Genomic DNA, 15,209 nt, shown 5'->3' with positions numbered 1-15,209 from the left:
TTTACCTGGGTAGCTTCAAGGATAAAGTCATGGATGATAATTTGCTCTTCGTTAGAGAGGCACAGTCTGTCTTTGCTGATAAGGGTCACAGTAAAGGCCTCACAGTTCATGGATTCCTCGCGACTTGGCCAGTACACAAACTCATCTTCTGCCTGGAGGAATGAAACAACACACTACTGCAGCCTTTCAGATACCTTCTGTGTGGCTGAAAAATCCAGTGGATCAAAAAACTGGTTTGATAAATAGAGATGGTTGAGAGCTGACCTTTACAAACCATTTCTGTCTAAACCAAATTTACTGTTACAGTAGGCAGTAACCCTGCCAGATCCTTCCTTTGTGTGTCCAAACAGGTAACGTCTGCTTTTTAATTGGTTTCATAGGGAAATAGTTATCTTCGCTCACTCATACTTAACCTTTATATTGCATCCCAGGCTTTATTACCTCCTGCTGACACAGTTTTGTGTGAAATTCAGATATCTGTTTAGAAAAAAACTAATTGACCTTTAAAAATTAATTGCTTATTATTTTAATTTGTGTTTATTGTAGTCTAATCCAAAAATTCAAGGTCTGTGATTCAGATCTAGGTAGAAGATTGATGGAAACTTATGTAGGGCTGGAATTTTAAGAGCGAGGTGGGGAGTAAGGAGGAAGGAAAAAACCCAAATATTCTTAGCCTTGAAAAAAACCACTGTCTTAACTTAATGCAAGTTCTCCAGCAAAACTCCTCTACTGAAGGGACGCTGCAAAACCTCAGTGAGACTGTGAATGATGGAAGAGGCTCAGTGCTGGAGTAGCCTAACTGACAAGATGTAGATAACATACTGACAAAGCTATTCTTTAAAAAAGAACTGCAAATTCCTAATTTATTGCAGAGAAAGGAAATTAGGCTCACCACATACATGCAATGCCTGTTTCTCCTCCTGCCTTCAGGGGTCTGATGTCCCTGCAGCGTAAGCACAGAAGCTACTCTGGCAGCACGTACAGCACTGCAACGCCTGCGTCTCTGAGCAACCCATGTTTTACTCATGAGAGAACATGAACTACAAACCCACTTCATCCTGCTGCCGTCATGAGCCTGTCTTTAAACCCAAGTTTGTTTCTGTGGGCCTGGAGCCTTGATGCGCATGATATGCAAGATACCGTTGAAATTTGGGCCTTAAATGTTTATTGTGGAAATGGGACGTTGTCCCAAGTCCTTCAGAGTGCCTTGATGATTCTGCCCTTAGCTGATGATAAGCAGAGGCACCAGCAAGCAGTGCAGTATCGCTGAACGCCAGGGAAGTGACCTGTCCTGCCACGTGGCAGGTCCTCAGGCAGCAGGTAGCTTGCACTATTGTCTCGTCCTTTGGCATTATACACATTCAGCACCTTGACGCTGCCTCAGCCCCGTGTCACCCCTCCTGGCCAGCCAACACAACCCACACTGAACACTGAGCCAACGCACGGATGCAGCTGCCCAGCTGGCCAACCTCTGCCCTGGGAATGGGGAAGGCGAAAGCACGGACCAGGCGTCCTTGCAAGGGATGCGGCCGAGTCCAGCGTTTCCTCCTTTACCCTTTAATCGCTATTGTTCTGCAGAGCTATTTCATGTACTTGTAAAGACAAGATCAGCCTCTTCATTTCCACCTGACACACTTTCATTTCATTAGTGCTTTCTGATTCGATCGGATTTTTCAGAACACTCTTTGCCTTGCAGGGCCTTCAATCCCTTTCATCACACCACACACAGGAAGCATATTGACTGCTGCCTCTTTAGTAGCCCCTTAAGACTGCTGTTTTCTTGCTGTGGTTTCTCTTCCATTCTCAGCTACAATTGTCTGTTCACCTCAGTGATGTGTGTACGAAAGAACGAACCATTTAGTTCTTAATCCTTTTCAACGCGCTGTCTTGAGACATGCTAGTAAATCTGAAAGTAGCGATTACCACTTCACCCGGGTCTCCTTATTCTCCCTCTCTCTGTCCCATTATTTCCACCTAAATTAACATAGATATTTGTTTTTTACTTTTATCAAAAATAGCATTTGTAACCTTGCACAGCTGTAGTCTTGCATAGCCTGAGTCTTAAGTCCCCAGGCAAAAAAGGAACTATCCTACTGTCTCTTCTTTTATTTCTGCTCCTCTCAAAGTCCTCACCCATGGCCCTGGCCACTGAGTAACCTCAGCGCCTTGCACCCCGCCAGCCAGGCAGCCCTCAGAGGCCTCAGCTCAGGGTGTCTTTCCCAGGGGGAAGTGCAGAAGGGGAGAGCAAAAAACCATGCCCCACATTTCAGAACTTTTTGTAACAAGCTTATGGCAAGGTTTGAGAAGGTGGCCCAAAAATTGGCTTTGCTTTTAACCAGAAAATACCCACAGCATGCAGTGGAGTGACCCTGCGCTGGTGCCCAGCTGGGTAAGCGACTGTGGGACTGCACAGGGAGATACACGTTGAACTCACCAGGCTCTGGTTGTCCGGCAGCATGACAATGATCTGTGCATTGTGATCCCAGATCATTCGCCAGAAATCTTTAGTCGTATGTGGCAGTGGATGTTGGGTTATGATGAACTCATTACTCCTGTAGTAGCCCTTTTGCAGCAAAATAAACCACACAGTTACTTACTGCCTTCAATACTTTTAAAGCATTGATTTAATCTTTGGGGACACATAACGACCCTACTTCATTTTATTCCACAATATTTTCACACAGACTATAATTTTATAACTCCATTTCCATTCTGCAGAGTCCCTGTTGTTTTCATTTACTCTAAACCCCAGTATTTATTGGACTGTATCTCATGGAAATACACATTCCATCTAAATGCATCTTGTATTTAATTTTTTTAGGCAACAATCTTTAATAAAACACAGTTAATAGCTTTACATTATGGGGAAGGTGTTAAAATATCATCTGTTAATACACAGCCATTACGTACAGAATTAAGACAATTATAGGCATCTGGTATTTAGCACCTTAGAATTGATTTTACTTTGTAATTAGGTGTTGGCTTCCTCACCATGATATAAGAGGCATTAATGTAATCTGTTCCCTTCATTCCAGGCAGTGGTGCCAAGCCCACTCTAGCACGCTCAGCTATAAGATTAAAAAAAAAAAGAGAGGGTGGGGGGGAAAAAGATCAAAGTCTGGTCATGGCACAGTGCAGAAAGTAAGAATTTCTCAGACGTTAACAAACCAAACAGTGTGCAGTTCCCATCTCCCGCAGGAGAAGGCCAGCACTTTAACTGCGTTAAAGCATTGCCTGCTAACACAGGATATAAAAGAGAATGTTGCACAATATTCCCACAAGGACAAAGTAATTTCAGGAATCAAATTTTACTATAGCAAAGATTTTCACAGCAGGCTGAATTACCAAATAACAGTATATGCAGTGATAACAGGGGATTTCAGGTAATTCTTGACTGTAGTGTTCCATTTGTCTCCAGCAGCACACAAACCCAGCTGATTTATTTTGTTTTCCCTACCACTCCATAGCACTAACATCACTCACTCCTCCCAGCTGGAGGGTGAGAGAACCTCCAGAGACAACCCCCTTCCCTAACGGGTAACCACCCACAAGCATGTGTGTGTGTTCTTCAGCAGATCTGCACTTCTCTGTCTTTGAGGGCTGGGCTCAACAACATCCTCAACACAACTGCCAAGCTGCAAGCGCCCACCTGAAATTACTGCAGCTACGTGACACGAAGTGCAAATTCATAGAGAATATTTCTGCCCCGTTCACGTCTCTTTCTAAGATATATCCTGATGACTTCCCTTTTTATTACCAAACTTCACGATGGGCCACGTCCCTGTGCCATGACTACTTTGGGCTAGCTTGGCTATCACCGGTCCTGTATGTCCTGTACTCTGGCTAACGTGACGGGAAAGATGCGCCCGCGATTGGTCTGTTGCAAATTTACACTGCTTGGCAGCCTTGCACTGATCCTGTATTAACGACTCTGAAACTGTGTCCTTGGGCATTACATACCCTCAAATCTGGGGAAGGCTCACACATGGAAACGTGAGTGTCTAACCGAATTACAAACTTGTGCCAATCCCACCAGGAGATCTCACCTGAGCTGGGAGTGGTATCAAAGTAATTCTCTCAGTATTCCATAGATTTGTCCCCTACCTAATTATTCAAATACTTAAGCACTTCAAATTAACATTTCACTTGAACAGTATATCTGGCTGACACTGTAACTATTTTCTTTTGTTCAGTTTCATCAGGGTAATTCTGAAAGACAAGACAGCTTGGTCTGAACAAAAGATTACATTTCTCCTTCCTAGTGGCTATGCCTTTTCATGCATAACCCCTGGACAATTAAGTACAAAAAGTTATGCTAGGCAGTAATCAAACCGAAGATGTGATCTTACATGGCACAACTGATGAGTTCCTGTTCTTCTCTTTGTTGCAGTCTTTCTGAGCACTGAAGCATTCCACGTATTTTGCATTACACTGTGTAACCAGCTGAAAGAGAATAAAGCAGTAAGTCAGTCCTCACTGCGCTCTAAATGAAAAGAGGAGGTTTCTTTGCCAACTCCTGCAAAGATGCATCAGTAGAAGAATAAACTGCATTGTTAAACTTGTTTAAGTACTCAAGGTGCCAATGGAAATCATCCTTTTCATACAACATGTTTAATGGATAAAAAGATCTCTGCGGCTCTCATCTTCGAAACATCCTGAAAATGAAGTTCCATTAAAATGTATTTTCACAGAACACAACGTTTAGTTATCTCTGAGAGTATATTTCAAAGGCTTGCAGATATGTTCAGTCAGAAGCAGGTCTCAAGGAAAAAAAGCTAGAAAAACAGAACAACAAAAACTTTTTTTTACATTTTCTTCTAAAATAGAAGCCAGAACGTTCCTGCAGAATGTCTTTTTCTGCCAGGCCTCTGTGGAACCCACCACGCCAGCATCTGAGATCCGAGGCCATGGGTTACATTCTCTGGTTTGCCAAGTTCATTCTGGGCTACTTAGAGGCACAAAGAAAAGTCAGGGAGGCAGGTTTGTATTTGAATATTCCCCCAGTATATGGGGAAACAGAGCAGAGAGAGTGAAGGTGGGTTTTTCATCTCCTGCACTAGCAACTCATTACTCAGCGTAATTTTATTCTAAGATGGTTGAACATAAACTACTGTACCAGGGAATGAGCACAAGTTATTTTCTGCCAGCTCTGTGGTAGCAGCAGAAATGAGAGAAAGATTTAATAATTGCTGCTGGTCACGTCCCAGTATCAAATGCACTCCAAACAAGATAGCACTCAACTCATCTATGTACTGGCGTAAGACCCATTAGAAGTTATGGGGTTTCTATATACCTGTGCAACGTTGGCAGAGAAAGTAATTTCTAAAATGGCACTTAAGGTTTTGAAATTTTGCCACGAGTCATCAGAAAACATCTTTATTCATATAATTTAGTACGTTTGTAAAAGTGCAACACTTTTTGGGGGGGATAAGAAATCTTTTTCTCCTGCTGCATTTTGTGTGTGTGCGCATGCGCTTGCACTTGCTTCTTTAATTTAGTAATTAAGCATCTGGAATGTCTTGACTGATGGAGAAGTACTGAGTTTTCTACAAGTGAATTCAGAGAAAAGCCTGTTCATTTTTTGAATAGCTTGGCACCTGGTATAATTTAACAGTTTCTGTTCCTAGAGTAGTTATTAACTGAGTGAGTTTAGCTGTGAAAACAGATGTCACATATAATCTTCTTAAGATACATAGTCTCACAAAATATTTTTAAATGCATTCAAATAAAATGCAATCAGAAATCTTAGGTTTCAAATAGGAGATATGGGGAAAAAGAAGTTACTTTGGCCAGGATACAAACAGCTGTGATGTAGCAGACAAAAGCAGTAAGCAGAGTTATTAGCGATGAGAAAGGCATATCGTGTTTCCTGGTCTCAAAATATTTTTCATTCTTTTTCTACAGTGCTGAAATCATAGGTGGTGCTAAGAACCTCATTTCATGTCTTTCTCCATATATATGTATGAGAGCCACAGTTTGGAGGAAGACTTCCAAGCCAAGCTAGCCACAGACTCGGGAACATCCAAGCCCCCTTGGGAAGAACAGGGAGACGAGCAGTACACTCCAAAGCAGTGCCCGTGCCCCTCTTCTCTCCTCTGACTTCAAGAGTGTTAGCACTCACTTCCAGCAGTGTGGCGAAGGCTGTTGAGGAGGGAACTTCTCAAGATGCTGTGCTGTGCTAATGAAGTGTTCTGGTTTGGTTCCTTATCTATGATAACTGACAGTGAAGATAGCCCTTACAGAAGAGAGTAGGGAAATTAAGTCCCTCTGGGTAGCAGTGATAAGCCTTACCTTGAACTGTTTTTCTAGTCGAGTCTTCCCTCCTATGCCAGGTATGAGGATGCTGTTAACGTAACTATGCAGCTGGTTTGCAGATACTTCAGTCTCCTTCCCAAGGATGGCTTCCAACAAGGCATCATGAATAAAAATGTACTGCTCCTAGAAAAACAACAGGATGTCAGGTAGGTGCTTGGAATAAACTAAAGAGCTGGCATTAACTGAGGGGTAGATCACACTAAAGGAAAGGGTGTGCAGAACAAGCTACCCATGCAAGTAGTGCCAGGCCCAGAACAAAAATTTACAAGCGTAGCACATACAACTCTGATTAAGTCAAAAGCAAAATCTGAAGTTTCTGGTCTAGAAAAAAAAGAGATGTTCCAGTGCAAAAAAATGCCAGTGATATATTAATTTTTTACAGGGATGTAACAGAAAAATCTATTTTCTTTCTGATTACAACATAAAAATGAACATGGCTTTAACTTTGACCCCACTACAATTTTTACCTCTGTCTGGACGAGGTAGTTGCGCTGTGTCCTGATATGTTTCAGGAAACCCAGGACATTAACTGTGCTTTTGTCTTTTATCTGTTGCAGCATACTGTCTATCACAATGTAGGTACCAGTTCTGCCAACACCAGCACTATAGAACACATAAGAGAAAACCGTGTAACACAGTAAAATGAAACTACGGATGAAAGTAAATGCTCACAACAGCAGAACAGAACTAAGCAAATAAATATTCCTGTTCATAGACTTTCATTCCCCTGCTAGCCCCAAACCATGAAAATTTCTCTGCAAAACATTTTGGTTTTCTGGGAATTTTACCAGGTATATATTCCCTCCCTTCTGTGGGTATCTGTGCTGCTAGATGCGGATGAACAAAACGCAAGCCACCATACTGGTGGCACCAAAACTGGCTGGCCCCACAGGCCAGGGCAGTGAGGATGGGGCTGCCGTGGTCCTGGATTTCACGTTCTGGCTGTTCACATGGTCTGACACTTGGCTCCTGCCTCCACTGCTGTTATTACTGGTGCTGGCTAGAAGAAGCCATATAGAGATCCACCCTATGCCAAACTGGCACTGCCCTGGACCATCAAGGTTGCTCCAGGCTGTGGGGCTGCCCTGGTTGGCTTCAGCCTTGAGGTAAGGCTTAGGCTTCACAGGGGAGCTGTAATCCTGCTCTGGAAATGCAAGTGGTACGGGCACTATGGGCAGGAGTGAGGGGTCTAATCCTGTGGAGGCAGGACTCCTTACAGTGGAGGAGGGCAGTCCTGGGCCCAACAGAGGGCAGAGAGAGGAACTCTTCAGAGCTTCTCAGTTTCTGCTCAGGAAGAAGCTCTAACCCTCATCATCCCTCCTCTTTGCTACAGTACTGTACAGCCCCTTCACACAGTGATGAAGGCCACATCCCTTAACTTATCTAAGGGAAATCCTCGGTCAGTCGCAAGCGCTGGTCAATGTGAGCATGGGTCAGTGGCAATCGCATGCCCAGGCGTCCGTGCATCCACACGGCTGGTTGCCAGCAGAGGTGATCCTGCCCTGCCCACACGCGGAATGGGCAGGCTACAAACAAGCTTCGAGCAGGGACCTTCACAACCACACCAGTGCGATGCTCAGCAGCTCAGTATCGCGACGCAGAATTTTCTAATGCAACTGGGAAGCTTTTGCATCGGAGCTGTCATAAGATGTAGGCAAAGCAAGCTCAGGTCTATCTGCGCTCCATGGGGCTGGCACACTCCTGTATGAATAACTTACAGGGTCTGTCTTAGCTGGCATGTAAGAGCACGCGCTGTGCACGAGGTATGCTTGGCACGAAGCAGTTATGGCACCCATCGTACCTGCAGTGCACCACCACTGGTCCCATGTCCGGGGTTCTGGCTGCGGAGGATCTCCTCACGAAGGTTAACACAGGCAGGGCGTACTCCGGCACACCCATGTCAGGCCACTGAGTGTAGTGATACTGAATAACTGTTCTCTCATTCTGCCGCCCTTTGGGGTTTCCTTTCTGACCCTGCGTGCAAAATGTTTGCAGAAAGAAGTGAAAGATTATGGAAGAGAAGCAGAAAAAGGCACTTGATCCTACTGGCTTGTTCAGCTGAGAAAGTGCTGGACTCTAACAGAGGAAACCTTCTGCAGCTCTGCCTCCTGCTAGGTGGAGACAGAGTTCAAGGAAAAATACTGTGGGAACCGATAATAACAATAACAACTGTGACACCAAAGCAGCGGTGAACTTAAGAAAAAGAAATACAGGCTAAACCTTTCACTGGATTCCTTGTAATCCTGGCTTTGCTTACTTATGGCCCATCCACCTGCTATTCAAGCTGCCTATGCAAACACTGAGTTTCGCGGCTGTGGGCCTTGCATCCTACGCAAGCCAGAAGGCACCTGGATGAGAACGGTGAAGGCTTTACTCACCTTTTTCATCTTTGTGTTCCTGACTGTGAAGCGGCGCACAGTGTAGCAGGCGTGAATGTTTGTGCTCTTCAGTGTGACGATTATGTTGCCATACTCCTCGCTGTTCTCCGACGGCCAGTACTGATCGCATTTTCTCTAAACAAAGACATAGTTGGGTGGATTGGCAAAGAGTCTGAGCTGCTTCTTTATATTTGTGTCAAGAGCTTTTTGACATATGACAGTAAAATCATAGCTATGTATCCCTCTTTGTGTTAGTTATATATTATACATCAGTATGTATCGTCTCAAACCATTTAAAAACAAATTCTGCCCATGTGATTCAGGGAGGTGGAAGGAGCAACTACTAATAAACTGGAAAATCTCTTACTCTTCCTTTTTCAACAAGGTTTGTGATCATGACAATGATTCCAGTATTTTGTTCCCAAATCATCCTCCAGAAATCTTCAAAGGTAGACTTTAAAGGTCCCTGGGTAGCAATGTAGGCTTTTGCTTTGTTGTAACCCTTCAAAGAAAACCATAATGCCAAGTGAGATGAAAGCAACACCGTGGCAGACATATTAATATTTTAAATGTAACAAAGAAAGGTGCCTTTCTTATTCAGAACAGCAAGGAATTTGTAGCGAAATTATCAGGTGAAGTTGGAAAACACAACCACTTTACAAGTGGCAATACTTCCTCCTTGTGGAAAGATTCAGAGTTAAAGAAGAAAAAACAATTCAAACAACTTACATCGACATAATTAGCATTAATGTAGTCACTGTGCTTAGAATCTTTTCCTGGTAAAGGCCTTAGCTTCACCCTGCTGTGATCATCTGCAGGATGAAAAACAGAGCAGAGAAGCATTAAGGAAACATTGTGCAGAACTACAGGTAAGCATCCCATTTCCTGCGTATTGGAGTAACCCTTACTAATACATGGAAGAAATTGGTCTTGGATTGGGTTCAAGAGGGAGATGAGAGTATCTGTTCTTGGTCATCTGCTTATGGAAGCAGGTCCTCAGTCTTCACATCCCTTAAAATATGTGGATCATGCTGGGACAACTTCGCTTTAAAGGACGCTGGAGCCTCAGGAGCATGATCTCTGGGATCACCCCCGTCACACAGCACCGTGCGGTCCCAAGAGCCAGGGCACCCCAGGGCTCCATCGCGCTGTGCGGAGGTGCCGGCTCGGCTCTCGCAGGCAGTAAAGCTGCCTTTGCTCGGCTCAGTGACTGAGCTCATCATCCTCCCCTTGACTGGCTCTGGGAGCTGAGTGAATGTCCTCACTCCACCACCCTCATCACACCAAGAGGACAGACTAAATCACGCTCTTTAGCTCCTCTTTTTGTTCCACCCAAATGCTCAAATTCGGCTTCAATCAGAAAAAATGTGCAGTCCTTCCCCCGCTCCTGGGCAGCAGTGTTGGGCTGGGTGATGCTTCCAACACACACAGAGATGAGACACGAGAGCTAACTTTAAGCATGAAGAATCTGGTTTCAGCTGCCCTTCTTTAGCACCGGTGGAGAGAGAGGTTCCTCCAGGGGCAAGCTGGAGGACTGGAGTGCCTGTTCCAATTCTCCAGTGGTACTTCTCCCTCTGTGCCTAGACCAGACATCTATGTCTAAAATCAGAGCTGGGACAACCGCAATGAATCCCCTTGCCCAAGGCCACACAGCAAGTCTTTTACAGGTCTGGGAGTTGGTCCTCAGCTGGCACCTTGATTACTTCTTCAGATCTGTTAAGAGACATGCATTTCCTTCCCAAGCCATCAAAAAAATTCAAGATTTATTGCTATGTTTATGAACATTGTGAACTTTCTATCAGTGGCTCTCCATCTTTGTTCCTAAACCACAGTGATTGCTGCATCTGCCATTCACTCCACATCAGAGAATGATACAGAAAAAATTACTGGATTTCCATCCCAGACTTGCAATAATTTGCATTCTAGAGCAGAGTCCAGATTTGCAGTTCTCACAGGAATAGAGGCAAGGCCTGTGCTGTGCTACAGAGATCACTGTTTGTCCAAGTTGTACACACAGCTGAAGCAGTTTGAAATACAGCAGATACACTGTAAGATTTAGCACCTTTGGGATTATAAGGGAATCACAGGGATCATCCATAAAACTCTTTGCTCCACCATGCACTTCCCTTAGGCTAATTTTCAGACATTATTGGTCAGTAAAGCTCTGATCATCAATTCACCCCCGTTATTCCTCCACAAAATTTGATACCAAACCGATACTTCTAAAACTACACTTGGACCATCGAACTGCAAAGTTTTTTTTAAAACAAAAGCTGGAGTGAAATCCTGGCCCCAGAGAAGTCAAAACATCCACTGCCTTTAGTGGGCAAAGGACATCCCAGCCACACACAGATGCCCTGTGAGAGGAGAGCACCTTTCTGAGATGATTCACTGTGCTTATGGCCCATGCTTACTTACAGGCTAGGATGTTGATGTATCTGTTCTTGTGCTTGTTGTCAGGGTGGTTGGAATGCTCTGCAGTGATGTTCATGTCAGCCGTACAGCGCTGCACTTCCTAGGCGTAAAAATTATTTGCATGGAAAACATTTCAGTCCAAAAAAAATTCAACTTGATCTCCTTTTGCAATAGCTCACAGAAACCACATTTAAAATACCAATACCTTAATGACTGGATTAAACACAAAATCTTTCAGTATTATCCTGTATGACACAGTCTGATTAAACTGAGCCGTGTTGCCTGCTCCCTGGTGTGCGGTTATGCTCCTCACCACAGACGGTGAGAGATGCACTGTGAGCACCCTGAGGGCTGACCGTCCCCCCGGCCAGCAGTCCGTTTGTCTTCTGGACTGCATCTGCTGTGATGCCCCACTCTGTCCCTCCTTGGGAAGGGAGGGCAGAGCCCCTCCAAGGCAAGAGTGGCCAGTGCAGTGTAAGAAACTAAGCACAAAAACCATTTCAACAAAAGACTTTTGACTGCTGGACAACTTACCTGCTTATAACCTCTCAAAACAGGGTTTCTGACATTTAAGTTTGGCACTGACCTTTTGTTAGTTCTCTGCAGAAAGATGCCTTTTACAAAATACAAATAAAATAGATCTCTGCAGATAGCAGCGAGTGCTTCAAATACCACTGCTTGGGCACTGATCAACAGCCCGTGATACAGTGAAAAAGAAAAAAGGTTGTACCAATATATATATACATTTGCAAAGGCCAGGCTTGCCAAGGTTTTCATGAAGCTAGAGATGCAGATTTCTGTCTGGTTGAGGCTGTAGGTTAGGTATCTAATTCTCATTGATTTTTTTAGTTCTTAACCTACCCCTTACTTAGACTGTCCAACAACAGAATAACAGGGCTACTGAAATGGGGTCATAGAGGGTCTTTTCTCTGACCCTGAAAAGCAGTTATTCCCCATGGCCAGACCGTGCTAGTTACACACTTCAGAAACCATCTTACAAACTGAATCACTAAAACTCATGTGTGATGCCACCTCCAAAATATTTTTTAAAAATCTATTTAACCACAATCTTCCTGAAAAAGCTAAGCCCCTCTTTGTCACTAGGCATAAACATTTTTAGCTTAAAGCCACATTTTAAAAAAATATGTAAGTGTTTGGCATTTACAAAGTTGTGAGTCCCAGAAATTGCACCAAACAGAACCAATTTCCCCCAAGGATATATGGGGAAGTGCCAAATTACTTTGTACTTCAGGCTTTAAAAATAACAGTATAGAACCTGCCTAAGAGGGAAAGTCATTAGGAGCTCACAGCTGCTACAAAGATCATGAGCTAAGTGACAGTGAAAAATTATCAAGAGAAATGCTATACAAACAGCAGATGTAACAGAGTTCAGCATTATGCAGACATTTCACAAAGGACTTGCATAGCAATTTTGATATCTTCCCCAGCATTTACAATTTAAAAGTGCAAAGTATACTAAAACCTTGAACATTTTATAGCTTTTATATCCACATGACACTCCCAAATAACAATTACTTTCCCTCTTTCTTCTCCCCCCCCGTCTCCATAGGGAGAAACACTATGCTCAAGGAGATAGCTGAACAAAGACAAAGTGGAACAAGCAAAACTCTCAGCTGGCCCTAATAGAATTTTCATAGTTCCATTTCTATCACAGAAATAAAAATAAAAATAAAATATCAAAGCGTGCACTTCCCCTAATTCTGCCTATCAGCTCCAGTAAGCAAGGGACTTCTGATTACACAGTGGGCAGGATCAGTTCAGCCTAAGTCATAACTGGAAAACCAGCATACTTACATGTGAGGTTGATTTAATGCAATTTCATTTTACCTTTTTTTGCATTTAGAAATCATATAACATCACTGTTGTACCATTGTAGGTCACTCCTAAAAATACCCCCCTGCTTCTGAAAAGCCTCGTGCCAAACTCTACATCTCTGTATCACTACAAAATTCTTTTTAGAAGTTATTAGCATTGAAACATTTATGGCAAATGCTGCAGAATTTAATATACATTAATCCAATAAGGTTCTGTGGAGAATACTCTAAAAAGTTATAGAATTTAATAGGGAATTACCTCCCTGCTAAGGAATTTTCTCTGACAGTTTAAATACTACATAGTAAATGTATAACTTTCTATTAAATTCTATACGTTTTTTTCCATAAGGGAATTGTTGGTAAGGTTAATCATTTTAGTTAACCTTTTTATGTTGATGCCGACTGTTTTCTCAACTGTACATGTTCCCAGCTGGCCAATATAAAGTTAATAGACAAGGAAGATTAAGCTATGATGGAGAAAAATGCAGCAATGGAAAAGGTCTGACGCTGTGAGAGCTGATCATCTGAAAATGGCTTTTCTTAACACATAACATTCTAAATTATTCTTAATACTCTGGAAAGCTACTATTAATGGTGGATTCCTATGTTTGCACGCTGCAAAAGCATAGCAAAAGGAGACTGTTCAACAAAAGCTTCCCCCTCGCCAACACGCCTCGACTATTTTTGTCTTCAATAAAAATCAACTTAGAACAATAAAAGGCCATTTTGACTTCAGTCGTCGTGTTGTCCTCCCCCCCTCTCCCAAGTCAGGACACAGCTGATGCTGTGGGACATTGAAGTTGCCCAACAAGGAGGGGACTGAGGACACCCTCCAGCTCCATGCTGGCCACTGACCAGGTCTGGCTGTGCTGCAGACAGATGGGGCTGAGAGCAGAGGGCGGTTACCCATGCTGTCTTACCCTCCGGGGTTCCTCTCTCCAAATTCTAACAGCAAATTACTAAACCACAGGCTCATCCCACCAGACAGTGAGGCATAATTTAACATTCCTTTGTTATTAAAGTCAAAGTGGTTGTCTTTCATCAATGCACAAAATGCTGCACGAAGACAAGACTAGTTGCAGCCTGTTATCTGTGCCTCTGTTCAGAGTATTATTTACCCTTTGGCAGAAGAGGACAGCCTGGTGTTAATAAATTTCACCCTGGAGAAAGTACCAAAAAGTCACCATCTTAATTATGCCATTTTACCCCATTTATGTATATTACATATTTATCTTCCCAACATTTTCCATTGCTTGTACAATGAACACCCTGGGATTTATAAATCTTACTGGCTACCCAGTCCTTCATTTATATTTAAAACATCACCATAATTATATTATTATTACAACTGAAGTTTGTAGGCAGGCCACCAGGTCAGGTCTGATCCCAGGCTGCTCACCGCAGCTTAAACAAACTTCTCTCCCAATTAGCACAAAACTGCTACTGGAACCTTGGGGTAGGACAGATAGCATCCATATCGCCACATTCGTCATTCATCCACAAACTTTTCAGCTCTAGAGTATTTTCTTTGGCTCTCCTTAATCCTGCTGAGTCTCTTCCACTGATTTTAATGGTGGCTGGCTAGCACACTGCTGCTTTTCACATTTTAACTTTGCAGAACACATTACTGTCCAAAGATGAATGGATACAGGCTCTTACTCTGTCCTTTCAACTTATCATTGACAACCCAAGAAACCAAAGTACATGGTTTCAATTGACCGTTAGTTACTTTAAAAAGTGTTCTAGTCTATGCTATTATGGCTAATTTACCTTTTAATTATATTGTCCATGCTAATGCTAATTGGAATTTGATACACCCAGGTTTAACGATCCATTTTCATTGCCTTTCTGAAACAAGTTACAGATTAGTTTCTTCTAAACTTCAAAGAATTTCCATTTGTGTAAAATCAAACTGTTCCAGTGTCGTGCTGGCAATATAAGGTTCTGAGCAAGAATTTTTGCTACAGTGCCTGAGCAGGAACTCGGTCTCTTGATTTGGCCTTATGCAGCGCTGCTGTTGTTTCCCATTACTTCAGCCTGATGTCCTAGCAGGGGCTGAACTGTGAAAGCCTATGAATAGAAATGAGGAGGAATCACGAACAAAGAAAGGATCCTAATCTCACGGACTAAATTAGAGAACATCCATAGCTATGTTTTGGTATTATTGTGATACTTTTCAGCATGAAAGCAGCTAGTTCATCCACCCCTAAAATCATTTTGCATGTATTATTTAATCCCAAAGTAGAGAATTCTCTGGTAGCACTCT

The 15,209-nt window shown here is 43.0% G+C and overlaps 1 protein-coding gene across 2 annotated transcripts in view; it reads right to left on the bottom strand.

The window, feature by feature from the left end:
* The window catches only part of PTPRG (protein tyrosine phosphatase receptor type G), a 409,035-nt gene that overhangs the window by 6,138 nt on the left and 387,688 nt on the right, over nt 1-15,209 (bottom strand). For both annotated transcript variants that reach the window (XM_055707510.1, XM_055707509.1), the window contains 11 exons: nt 11,112-11,208; nt 9,423-9,505; nt 9,061-9,195; nt 8,694-8,828; nt 8,117-8,289; nt 6,783-6,918; nt 6,292-6,438; nt 4,350-4,443; nt 2,992-3,068; nt 2,435-2,563; nt 6-152 (listed from right to left, as the gene is read on the bottom strand). In XM_055707510.1, the coding sequence (XP_055563485.1) occupies nt 6-152; nt 2,435-2,563; nt 2,992-3,068; nt 4,350-4,443; nt 6,292-6,438; nt 6,783-6,918; nt 8,117-8,289; nt 8,694-8,828; nt 9,061-9,195; nt 9,423-9,505; nt 11,112-11,208 (1,353 nt within the window). The remainder of the gene's footprint in view (nt 1-5; nt 153-2,434; nt 2,564-2,991; nt 3,069-4,349; nt 4,444-6,291; nt 6,439-6,782; nt 6,919-8,116; nt 8,290-8,693; nt 8,829-9,060; nt 9,196-9,422; nt 9,506-11,111; nt 11,209-15,209) is intronic.

The sequence above is a fragment of the Falco cherrug genome, chromosome 4, assembly GCF_023634085.1.
Source record: "Falco cherrug isolate bFalChe1 chromosome 4, bFalChe1.pri, whole genome shotgun sequence".
NCBI lineage: Eukaryota > Metazoa > Chordata > Aves > Falconiformes > Falconidae > Falco > Falco cherrug.
Note: the sequence above shows the minus strand (reverse complement) of the source record. Positions and strands in the feature narration are given on the sequence as shown.